At 41.6% G+C, this 13,276-nt stretch overlaps 2 protein-coding genes across 2 annotated transcripts in view; one reads left to right on the forward strand and one right to left on the reverse strand.

Annotated features, from left to right (window-relative positions):
* The window catches only part of LOC146493891 (protein NLRC3-like), a 73,964-nt gene extending 73,298 nt beyond the window's left edge, over positions 1-666 (forward strand). The window contains exon 7 of the mRNA XM_085149678.1: positions 67-666. Coding sequence (XP_085005804.1) covers positions 67-250 — 184 coding nt within the window. The 3' untranslated portion in view covers positions 251-666. The remainder of the gene's footprint in view (positions 1-66) is intronic.
* A 3,266-nt stretch (positions 667-3,932) lies between these two features.
* On the reverse strand, positions 3,933-9,685 carry LOC146493897 (uncharacterized). Its single transcript, XM_085149338.1, has 2 exons — positions 9,437-9,685; positions 3,933-8,687 (listed from the first exon to the last, which is right to left on the reverse strand). The coding sequence occupies exon 2, from the start codon at positions 8,425-8,427 to the stop codon at positions 7,318-7,320; it is 1,110 nt and encodes a 369-aa protein (XP_085005464.1). The 5' UTR covers positions 8,428-8,687; positions 9,437-9,685; the 3' UTR covers positions 3,933-7,317.
* Positions 9,686-13,276: the final 3,591 nt, after the last annotated feature.

The following is a 13,276-nucleotide window of genomic DNA, read 5'->3' on the forward strand; positions in this document are numbered from 1 at the left end:
TGATGAAACACTGAATGATTTCAAGCACTTTGTCTAATAAACTTACATCTTTCATTCTTTATACAGATTGATGAACTGTGGTTTGTCAAAGATCAGCTGTGATTATCTGGCAGCAGCACTGAAGTTACCATACAATCTGAGAGAGCTGGTCCTGAGAGGAAACAACCTGAAGGATCCAGATGTGAAGCAGCTGTCTGATCTTCAGCAGAGTCCATACTACAGACTGGAGACTCTGAGGTCAGTAGAGTGATGGAGTGAGTGGGTGGTGCTGTCAGCAGTATTGTACTAAACACAGTCAGTATGAAACAAAGATCCAGTGTTTCCTGTAAAGCTGCAGCTTCTCAGTGAAGCTGTGAGAGGAGAACGGTGACAGGCTTCAGGATTGGACACAAACACTTCCTGTTTCTGCCTTTTTGTCACCTTTATGGTCACCATAGTAACGGCTGACACGCTCTGATCAAACACTGTCAACAGCCAATCAGCTCTCTGAACAAAGCAGCACGCAGACCAGTGACTGCGTTCATTTCCAAGTTTAAAGCAGTGAAGAACACAGTCTGTAGGTGAGGAAGAATTTAGTGAGAGCAGATGTTTGGATGGAATTCCTCCAGTTAACAGCTGGAACCGTCCATCTGGATTGTTGGGCTTGTTGTTGGGGTTCCTACAGAGCTCAGCGTGGACACACCAAGGTTCTTCTAACGAATGAAAGTCCAAACTCAAACTAGGAGGGAAAAACATTTCCATCAACTTCAATAAAAATCCAAAGATTAGAGAAAGTGAAGCAACAATGAGTCCTAGTACAGTCCCAGCACTGAAGTCCCTGCTGCTCTTTATACTGGATGTGCTGCATCACTGACTGACAGCTGATGAAGAGTCTCTGGAAACACTCGTTTATCTCCTCTGCTCTTCCTCCTTCTCTTTGCAGGTGGAGGAGATGATGGTAAACAGGACGGTGTGTGTGCTGAGAGAGGAGCAGCTGTGTCCTGATGATCCAGAGAGGTTGAAGCAGCAGCAGCTTGTGTGTAGAGACGCTCTGACTGGGCCATGTTACTGGGAGGTGGAGAGGAGAGCTTCATCCAGCAGTGACTGACAGAGGAATGAAGTGCAGATGACTGTCAGTGCTGCAGAGTGAACTGCTCTGAGAACAGCTCCACTGTCAGACACAATGTAGAGTCCAGCATCATCCCTGTGTGTCCCTCTGGATCTGACAGAGGATCATCAGTGTATCTGGACTGCTCTGCTGCTGCTCTGTCCTTCTACAGTCTCTGCACAGTCTCTGTCTGACTCTGGCTTCAGACCCTCCTGGATCAAACTCACCTGGAAAGACTTTCAAACATCACTCAATAGATTTGAATACAGAATATATTTGATATATACTGTAGATGTACTGTAGAGTTGCAGTTTGTCACTTGTAAATACAGTCTGTGAGCAGCTATGAGCTGAAAGATCTTTCTAGAAACACGAAATGTTTTGTCTCTTCTGTTGCTTTTTCATATATTTCCACAACATTAATATTGATCCCACCTGTCTCACCTGTTTCATGCTTTTATACATAATAACAGGACACGTGTGATCTGAGCGCTGCTGTGGTTGCTGTGCTGCACGTCTTCATTTAGATAACAGAGACATCTAGTGGTTCAGAGGGAGAACTGCAGGAGGTGGAGCTGTGTTTCAGCATGGAAAACTTTTTTATTTTTATCTTTTAGGCGCAGATACAAATATGACAAGTATCAGTGTACGATACAAAAGGTCAAATCAGTTAGCAGAGGGAACAGTGATCACACAGCAATGTAAGAATAGAAACATAACAGTGAATCTGGACATGTATACAGATGGAAGCAAACAAACAGGATGTAACACTACATTAAAGCCACAAATGGAAAGAAAACAAACCCAAAGGAAAATATATTTGATGTCAGGAATCCAAATGAGATGCTTTAGAGCACGGGTCGGCAACCCTGGGCACGCGTGTTACAGCTGCCACGTGAAGGGTTAACTGATGGCACGCCCATAGCTGGACTGGCCATCGGGCATACCAATGGTGATTTTTCGTTTTTATGAGCCGATGATGTTTTTTTATTTTTTTGTAACGGTATAAACAATGAAAGGTGGTGGATTGGCCGGATGCTGGTCGATGTGTAAAAATAAGTCAGTTGTTTGGTGGTGGCTATGGCGGAGCTTCCACAGAGGCAGCAGGTGGATGAGGGAAAGGGGAGGTAGGAGGAGCAGAGACCCGAGGCGGCTTCAGGTAAGAAGTTATGAGCTGCAGTCTATCTGGGTCAGATATAAACCAAGTTTAGGTGGAGTTTATTTTCCTTGTGCTGACTTTTTACAGTCAGTTACAATAACTCGTACTGCGTGCTAGCTAGCATGACGGAGTTTCTATACAGCTGGGTGGTGCTATGATGCTACTGATAGTGAACTTTACAGTGGCTTGCAAACGTATTCGGCCCCCTTGAACTTTCCCACATTTTGTCACATTACAGCCACAAACATGAATCAATTTTATTGAAATTCCACGTGAAAGACCAACACAAAGTGGTGAACACGTGAGAAGTGGAACGAAAATCATACATGATTCCAAACATTTTTTACAAATAAATAACTGCAAAGTGGGGTGTGCGTAATTATCGTGTCATGGAAAAACACACTGCCATCAACTTCTGTTTTGTTTTTGTCAAAATCACTGTAATATAATCACTGTACCTTTATATACATGCGACTTATATTAATGCTGCTGCCCTCTTGTGGCTAAAGTGTAATTCTGTTATTGTTATTAGGGAAAACATTTGAGAGTAACATGCCAAATGAGTCAGCACTTTGGCTTTAGCTCAAGAAATCCTCATTTTTATGTAAATGTCATCAGTTATAGTTGCATGTATTCATTATCATAATTTAACCTTTAATAATGATGTCCTAAATTGATTTTATGTAAACTAGACAATAATTTTATGGTTGTATTAAATAAAGACATCACTAATGAATTAACTATTTCAGTAATTAATTAAAAAAATGTACATAATTAATTAAAGAAATATATTAATAAGGAATTATCCATTAATTTCATTTAAAATGTTTCATTATTTGTTTATATACAATTCAAATGAGTTAATTACATATTTAATCAATTATTGGTTTGTTTTCTATTTTAATTATTTTACTGACACATTTAATGAATTATTTAATGATGTATTTATTTAATTCACGTTGCTACTCCTGGCCCTGCATCGGTTTTCATAAATACATTTGATTTGTCAGCTTCACCCATCAAAGTCAGGGGGCGGGGTTAATGCTGATCAAGTCAAAACCATTGCTTTGGTCTGGTGGGCGTTCTTTTAGTGGGCTTTTCTGTCACGGCCTGCGTGGCAGACTATGATGAGGGGAAGGAGGACCCAAATGCTGGACTCTTTAATGAGGTCAGTGCATTTATTTACAGTGATGCAAAATATTCCAAACAACAATAAATCCCCAGTGCGTTCCCGACTCTGACATGTCCTCTTGCCAGTGTTAGTGTTCTTTGTGTGCGCTCCTCAGTGTCTGAGCACCCCGTGCTCGCTGCCCTCTCGTCTCCACACTCCTCCTGGGGAATAAAGAAGAGGCAGCCGTCAGCAACGCCACAATGCGGCAGACTAACCTTAACTAACTTGCCAAGAGACTAACGTGAAGTTACGCAATGATCCAGCATCGGAGAGAGCTCCACCACACTCCTAAGTAGCTCCTCTGACGAAGCTTGATCAGCTGCAGGTGTGAGTAATTCTCCTCCACAGGTGTGGCCAGGCTCCTGGCTGACACACCCACACACACATACCTAGATACACAAACATGGAAACAGGAGACAGCAGCACCAAAAACACACATGTCCATAACTTCTTACAGGCCCTGGGTCACCCAGACCCCGGTCCCATGACAATTTCTCAAAGCTAAGTAGGCCTACACACCAGGGTTTGGACATGTGTGGACCCAAACTATACTTAAACTTTACCCTTTCTTGTGTGTCACCAAATACACTTTAATATCTTCTAGACAAGAATGTAGTGGCATCATCTTTAACCTCCTAAGACCCGAACTCCTCCGTGGCATTCATTTTTAATTTCTCTTTGATATTTGGGCTGATTGGGACCTGATGAATGTAAAAACAAAGAATTACCAGATTTTTTTCTTTACCAAATTTTTGTTTCTGAGAAAAATGAGAGCCACATATGAGGATATTTGTCTAAAATTTCGATAGCACAGTGGCAGTATAACATCCTCGTAAGTGGACATCAGGCCCTTGTAGAGCAAAATTGAGTATTTTGGTCTAAACAACCCAAAATGTGATGTCCACATATGTGGACGCCAGGTCCTAGGAGGTTAAATATCTGCTCACTTTGTCAAAATGAACCTAATCATCTCTGATGAATTCAGTGATGTCTGCCAGCTCACCTTGCAAGTGGTCGAGCTTATACCGCTGACAACGTGGCACACAACTTGTAAACCCCCTGCTGACGATCAGCTCTTGAGTTATTTATGTTAGTTTCAACTGTTCCTGCAAAAAGTAAGCACGTGTTACTGATAAAAAGTCCAATAGAAGCAAAGTCTAAACTTTGAAAACAAAAAACAAAAACCTGTCTGATTCAGATCTGATCTTTGGGGGGGGTCAATAAGCAGTGTGACCCGTGTATATGCATCAGGGGTGGGTTTTGATTATCGATTTATCGATTAAAATCGATTCTGGCTTGGATAACGTGATATCGATTCATTAAAATCCTGAATCGATTTTTTAATATAAATTGATTTTGGCCAAAACGCCAGAATCTCAGGTTAAACCTCCCAAAATTTCAACAACCACCAAACAGCTAAAACAGTAAATGAGAGCAGGAACACGGATTCTGCACAAAGACGTAAACACAAAGCGCGGAGCCGCCGACGCATCAGAATCAGTGAGCTGTGACTTTCTCACCTGACTGCACGGACACGAGCTGAAAGCCGACAGCTCGCTGACTCTGATGTTTCGGCGGGTCGGCGCTTTGTGTTTACGCCCTTTTTGCGCCGATTCTAAAGCTGTTAGTTTATCTCTCTCCAAACAATATTGACTGAACCAGCAGCAAAAGAAGATCCAAACTACGCTTCACATAAACATCGTCATGACTTCACTCTGATTGTTTTGCTGCCACCAGGATAAAATCACACTTCATGCACAGCTCTCTCTCTCTCTCTCTCTCTCTCTCTCTGTACTTCAAGAACAGTTTCCCGTCTAAAAATCTGTTTTCTGCATTATTCGCTTGCTTGTTATGCACAAGTCTACCGTTCTTACAGCCTGTCGGCCGCTGTTTTTTTTTCTTTTACTTACTTCTGAAAACAAAGCCTCATTTCTGCCGTTCAATACTGAACAAATTTAAACTTTTTAAAATGATGCAAAATTGCAAAATGTTCAGCTGTGTCTCTAATAAAACCTCTGTAACTTTGCTCTGCTTCATGTCAGCAGCATCAGGTCATGTTCATATGTTCATTAATGGTTTTCTTTCGTTTTTGATGTACTGCAGAATATTTGTATAAAATCCCAGGCCAGGAAAACCTTCATGTTTTTCTGTTTTATCTTCAGCTACTTTGACACAAAGGCTGTGATGCTCACACCTTTGATAAAGTCTCGCAAGTGTCAGATTTCTTTTTATAGATATAAAAATATAGAAATGTACTGATGCATGATCTGAATGATAATATTTCTGACTGTCTGAGGCAAAATTTCCCCGATTCAAATTGAATCAAATTGAATGGAATCGTGGATCGAATCGATTCTAGAAATGAGTGACGATACCCAGCCCTAATATGCATGTTTTAATAAAAGAGATAATGTTGGTGTTTCAGTCATGTAGTAACTGTTAGCTTTAACTGTACAAGGCTTGTTAGACATAATGAAACACATCGTGCAGATTTCTGGATGTTAGACTATAATTTTTGTTATGATTATTAATCTTGAGTCTAAAAAGTCAGTCAAGTATATCCAGGATATCTTTCTGTTAACTGGATTCACTGACCCTAACACTGGGACCAGGATAAGCGGTCGCATGAAGCTGGTTATCAGCTGACAATCTTATTATTTAATTAATTTAATGAAGTTATTTAATTTTTCTAATTTTTCCTCTACATTTCCCCTGAAATGAAGCGATTGTGTTAAACATGCTTTAGTTCCTCACATTTTTCTGCAGTTTCTTTGTTCAACCCCCTGAATTAAAGCTGAAAGTCTGCACTTCAAACACATCTGAGTTGTTTCATTTAAAATTGATTTTAGTGTATGTACAGACAACTGTAGAAGAGACTTTACACTTAACATACTTAACTTGACCAGCTGGGATTACTACATCGTGCAGGCCCACTTTTAGGACACTCTGGCTGACCCTGTTATCACTGGTAAGCTTGGTCTGGATGAAGTTGACCAGTGCCGTCGCTGTGTCATCCTGGAGGTTCATTGCGCTGCGCAGGAGGCTCACAATGGTGGGTATGAGGTTTGTACTAGCATTTGGCCCCAGTATCAGCTGTTCAATTACATTGAAACCAATCAGGGGGCAGTCCATGGGCACACTGCTTACTAAAAAGGGGACTTGTACAGTCAAGTTTGGGTCACTATTCTCTGGGAGACTCACCATCACGCCCACCCAGCCGTCGTAGGGTAATGGCTGGCCATTAACACCAAGCACACTAAGAGCCTTATCTCCAATAAGTTCTGTCAGTGGCCGGAGTTTGTGGTCAGAGGTAGGTTTTTGCCCACTGGCGATCAATGAGACTCACTTGTGCACCCGTGTCCAATAAACAGTCCACTGCAAAGCTATGAATGTAACACTTGATTTTACATTTTTTTCCAACAAGCTCTGCCACTCTCTCACTTGCCCCTGTGTCTGCATTTTTCGTTGGAAGGGTCGCCCAACTACTTCTGACATGAGCAAACTCTTCTGAGCACATACCTGGTGATTTTGGGTCTGGCTGTCCACTGGTTCTGGGAGTGTGTATATCAGCAGGAGGCCAACTAGAGCTTCTGTGTTGGCTTCGTTTGAACAAACTGTTTTGCAGTTTGTCTGGGCTTCTGCTTTGGGTGTGCACACTGACAAGTAGGTTCACGAGCCTGACTGGCTGTGAGAGACTCCACCACTTTGGTCAGGGTTTCCACCTTTGCAGCCAGCTCTTCTATGACTTTATTCTTACTCTTAGATTTACAGTCAGTCATTTCAGTGTCTTTAGCAGCTTCAAGTTGAGCAGTATGAGCGTGTGTTACCTTTTGTCGAGTGGAATATCCCAGTCTTCGCTGTCGCTCACTCTCTTCACTTGACACTTTGTTCACTTGCCTTATCAAGGCTTCATCTGGCACACTATAGTCTGATAGTAGTGGCTTGAGTTCATTACGAATGTCACTATATTTTGGTAGAAGACCTTGATGAATGGTGCGTAGAAACACATTTTGATCGTACGTGTCTCATACACAACGTCCATGTTGTCCTGCCTGGATGCAAACATGACTTTCTGCTTCAGTCCAATCATCCTGTAGAGGAACTGTTGTGGAGTTTCATGGTCATGTTGCTTAGTGCTCAACAATTCCTGAAATAACTCACTCCCACTCTTCTCACTCAGGTGTGAACGTAGTAAGCTTTTGAGTTCAATGAGGGTCAAGTCATCTTTACTGATCAACATGTCCTTAAACTGTCCAGGCTTGATAATACGGAGCACACCTTGAATGATCTCTCCCTCTGTGTGCTTCACCTTGAGCCCCTCCTCAATCTGCTTACACAGTCCATGGTAGCTAATGTCAGATGCAACGTCCCCAACCTGACCCCCATGTACTTTAAACTCTCTGCGTTGCAAAAATGGCAGGTCTCTTAGGGAAACCATGTGATCAGGCTTAGATTGTCGCATGTCTGTGGTGGAGCGGCTGTTTGTCACGCTCTCAGCTCGAGGCTGGGGTGACTGTGGATGGGTGGGTGTGTCTTGTGTTGCGGATGTCACTTGTAAATCTGCTAACTTTTTACCAAGTGCCTCGTAGTTAGCCTTTAGCATTTCATACTCTGTTACTTGTGGATTAACAGACTCATGAGGCAATATAGCTGAGGTAAGTACATCACTCTGTTCAGGGTGCTTAAGTGTTTTGAGAGTAACAACATTTTCCTCTGAGACTACAGGGTGAGATACTTCAGTGGTACGACTATCAATGAGATGAATAATAGCATTTTTCAACAACAGTAGGTGTGAAAACCCCTGATCCTCTAAGTCAAGCAATGTCTTACAGCGCAGATAAGCACAAACATAATCAAAACAACTTTCCTCATCACCACGTCTTACACTTGCGGGGTCCACATCAGGTACTGCTGTGATGTTTGTAGCAATCTGGAAGAGTTCCTCTGCTGTCAGTGCATAAAGACTCTTTCTGATCTGCCAAGCCAGTTCTTTTCGTTCACTGTCCTCCATTGTGTGTTCTTTGGCTAGCAACTCCTCACAGTGCAGTCAGCTCAAACACGCAGCCTGTCACCTCTCCAGCAGGGGTTCCCCTCCTCGACACAGGTCCCGCTGCTGCCTCAGTTGCACGTCTGCTGTTCCAACACGCCTGCCCTGTGATGGCTGTCTCGGGTTCGTTGATTAAAGGATCAGCAGTCGCCCTCGTAGCATGTTGATCCCCGTACGGGCCACCAAAATTATGTTACAGGCCTTTGATGGGGTCTGTTTTTAAACTGTTTTTTAACAGAAAAGCAGAGACAGGAGACATCAGTTGAGTTCGGTCTGCAGGCTCTTCCTCGTCTGATTTATTAACAGAATTTAACGTCCTTTTCTTTTCATTTAGACACACACCTTTCTCTTTTAACAACACAAACACATTCAATTAGGTCCACAGCTCAACCCCTTTTGGTTACCTTGCACTCTCGCAAGAATAAACTTACAAAATAATCATTGTATGAGTGTCCTTTACAGTAAATCTGTAACCAATTCTACTGCATTTTAGCATCAAAAATATTTCTGTGCAGCACCATTAACACTGCAATTAACCTGCTTATGTCGCCGTTATACTTTCTTTATACTTTAACAGATTCAACAATATATTACATTTTTAACCAATAAACAAAAATATTCTTCCATTGCTCACAAACAGTTTACAATCATCCACAAACAGTATACATCAGACTATTTACATTTCACACATAAGAACTGGGTAGGTCCTAATCAACTGTAACTTCCAATAATGTCAGGATACAAGAAGTGTCTAAGAGCTGCATTTGTCACAAAATAAAACAGGTAATAAGACCAGCTACCTATTTAGACTACGAGTGAAATGGCGGCTTCCATTACAAATGGCGGTAAAGTTAGCTTTCTCTCAATCGGTGAAAACACACTCTCACACAACTTTCGCGGTCTTTAAACTAAGACAGAAAAAGGTTTCTTGCCTTTATATGTACATTACAGCGAGCAAACTTGAACTACTGACCTGTTTTTTTAACAGAAAAGCAGAGACAGGAGACATCAGTTGCGTTCGGTCTGCAGGCTCTTCCTCGTCTGAGGCAGAGAAGCGTTGCAACGGCCTATCGCACTCACCACTATCTCCCCCTTGTGGCAATGCCACGCAATTACATTGTCCCTAACTCTAAATGAAAAGTGCAATACCACCATAAAATCAGGTCTTTTACATCAAAACAATTCACAAAAAATTTACAATTGTGACCATACACTTGTGGGCATCACACCTGCACTACTACACTGACAGAGAGAAGATTCTGCGATTGTCCAGGGAAAAAGGCCAAATGTGCGACACTAGTGATGGGATTTCCGGCTCTTTTTAGAGCTCCTTCGGCTCGGCTCACTAAAAAGAGCAGGGTCCTTCGGCTCCGAACGTGTACGTGTTTTGTCTTTAGGGGCCACCGTAAATATACTTTTATTTATTCACTCCACATAAAATGTAATAAATAAATCATATAATACAAAAACCAACTATTCACATTTTAGCTTTTAACTATTTACATTTTCAGCTTTTTCCTTTTAAACAAATTTAGAGTGAAACAACACAAAACACTGCAAACCACAACACAATTAAATATAAATTAAAATATGAAAACAAAAAGAAGATGCACATTCTCTGTCATATGGACCTGCATGAATAAACTTTCTGAATCGTTTATCATCTGCAACTGAAAATAGTTGTGGATGATTACTATACCTTTCTAATGTGACGTTGTTGTCCCTGGCTCTCTCTCTCTCTCTCTCCCTCCCGCTCTGTTCCTGTGCTACTGAGTGTAACTACCGCCCCTCCCCCCTCTGCCCAGCGTAAAGCACAAGGCTCGCGTGCGGAGTGAAGCGGGAAAAAGTGAGAGAGAGAGGGTGAGAGAAAGAAAGAAAAACCCACGGCTCGCGTCGTTCACGTCAAAGATACGGCTCTAAGAGCCGTTTCATTCGCGACTGACACATCACTAGCCGACACCGGTGTTTTAGCAAAGCGGCTGATATGGAGTGAAGCCACGTTAATGACAACGTGTACAACCATTGGAGATGTGAGCAGGACAGACGGAACAACTGACGGAGAAAGTGTGGACTTTATACCAGTTTTTAAATTGTGTTGATCGGCCACGTAAAACCAGAGTTATGATAAAAATATCTGCAATGTTTGTTTTTCTTCCTGAATACTGTCGTTGTTTATATTTACTGCAGGAAGAAACGGTAAAAACGGCGTTTTATAAGGAAAACGCTCGAAAGCCTGTGAACAAAGACAAAACCAAAAAAAACCCCGCCTTTCCTATTGGTGGAAAAATGTACCATGTGGACCAATCAAAGAATGATATGGCAACATGGCATTTAGTTGTTTAGGACGGGGGAAGTTTTAGGAGTGACGGCGTGTTTGAGATGTGAGAGATTTGCGACGTTTAGCACAAATCTTGTGTAGTTAGTGTGTAGTTAGTGTGTAGTTAGTGTGTAGTTAGTGTGCAGTTAGTGCGTAGTTAGTGTGTAGTTAGTGTGTAGTTAGTGCGTAGTTAGTGCGTAGTTAGTGTGTAGTTAGTGTGTAGTTAGTGTGTAGTGTAGTCAATAGTGTTGTGTGTCAGAACAATGAGGCGACTGCTGAATGTTACAGGTGTTACAGCAGTGACACATCTGCTGCTGTCAGGCCTGCAGGTATCAGCTGTTGTTCTCCTTCATCTCATAGTGGACAGAAATTATTTTTTGGAGTGACACAAATAATTTGTGTGGCATCAGATTTGATGCAGAACAGCTGATTGTTCTGTAAATAGTTTGAAATGTTTATTTAAAAAAACGCCTTGGCTGCATTTTTAGATAAACAGCTGCATAACTCAGTTACTTTTTTGAAGAAGTAACTGTATAATTAATTGCCCAACATTGGTCATTATTTACTGTATTTGCTGTTACAGAGTTACAGACTCTCTCCCAGACCACAGACTCAGAATACAAGTCAGAGCTTTATAAAAACAAAAGAAAAGAAAAGAAAAGAAAAAAAGAAAGTTGTGTTTTCAAAATTGGAGTTCAAGTTATTTTCACTTCCAATAGTGTTAACATGCTACAGGTCAGGAACAAGATTTTTATAATTTTCATTGTAAGTGGGCTAAAGCAGTTAATTAAAAGTAGTCTAACATAAATGTAAATGCTGTAATTTGATTACTTTAATAAACATGTAACTTGGATGATTCGATGCTGGCGTGACCACAGTGCACACGTCTGCTGTTGCTCACAGTGGTCCAAGGGACGCTCAGGGAGTTTGTGTGTTCGCTCAGACACATGAAACATTAGAGGGAACATTGTTCAGGAGCTGCTGGAAGCATTATATTTACTGCTGGCAAATAGAAGAAGTGGCTGACCTGAGGAAATCCCACCAGTGGCTGGACAAAGCTGAAAGACAACACAGAGGCACTAATCATAGCAGCACAAGAACAAGCTCAAAGAACAAGATCTATAGAGCCTGAGGTCTACCACACCAGGCAAAGATGCCCCCGAGACAATCCAGCACATAATAGCAAGACACAAGATGCTAGCAGGCAGGGCATAGAATGAACACCATAACCAAGTGGCCGGCATAATATACAGGGACATCTGTGCCGAGTATGGCCTGGAAGTCCAAGCACCCCCTTAGGGTGGTGGAGAATGACCAAGCCAAGATCCTGTGGGACTTCCAGATACAGGCGGACAAACTGGTGATGGCTAACCAACATCACAGTGATAGAAATACCAAGTGACAGCAACTCTAGTGAATCATTTCACATTGCTATTGGAAACCTTCCTAAGCATCGACTTTAATTGACATTTGTTACTTTTAAAGCAACTGTATTTCCCAAAAAAGTTGTCTGATAGTTGTGCTAACATTGCTATCACGGCCTCCAATGCAGAGATCCAGCGTGTTGAGAACTCGCATAAAATTGCATAAACAGGGCAGTCGTCAGCCTCCTAAGATGCTTGTGACAAAGTGGTAGGCTTGAACTTATCTACCACTTGTCCCTTAAACATATTGATAATTTATCCCATGTTATTTTACAGTTGGCCATAATGCTTTAGTTCAGGCACTGCTGGTGTAACTTTGCTCTACATACCATCCTGGGTTTGTTTGTGGCAGCACAGTTTACATCCATGCATTTGCTTTTAGAGCTAATACTACTCAACCTTCAGGTGATTTAAATTGTCTTGTGTTGACAGGTAAATGTCTGGTAAATTATGTTTGCTTATGTTGCTTTGTTTATACTTACCTTTGTTTGTCCCTTTGTTCTGGTCATATACTCAAAACAGGTGTGTGGGAGGGGCTGACCCATCACTTCCTGTTTATATAGGGTCACCATGTCATTGGCTGCCTCACTGGGTACAACCAAACGAAGGGTTTTTCCTTTTGTATAGTATTGTTTGTTTGTTTTAAGTAGCCTTTGAGTTTATGCAGTGTTGTACCTTTCAGACCATTTAGCTGTGTGAATGTGTTTGTCAATGGGGTGAATGATCTTATTCCTGTTTCTTTGTTTAGGTTGCATTGTTTGGTCTAACCTATTTCTTCATGGTAGAGACTAATGAGGTTCAGGTGTGTGTAAAACTGTAAGATTTTGACAACTAGGGTTGTTGTAAGATGGCAGGATGGCCATGCCAGGAAATAAAGTACCAGTCTGCTGATGCCATCTACTTATCGCTTTCCTTACTTGCTCTAAACTGCCTCGCCATGTTCAAAATAGAGCTGGGCGATATATCGAGTTTTTAAAAAATATCGATATATTTTTATACGAGATATAAGATGTGACAATATCCTTTATATCGATATAGTCTATGTTACGTTATAACTATACTTGTGGAGCCG

Source organism: Neolamprologus multifasciatus, chromosome 22, assembly GCF_963576455.1.
Source record: "Neolamprologus multifasciatus chromosome 22, fNeoMul1.2, whole genome shotgun sequence".
Taxonomy (NCBI): Eukaryota; Metazoa; Chordata; class Actinopteri; order Cichliformes; family Cichlidae; genus Neolamprologus; species Neolamprologus multifasciatus.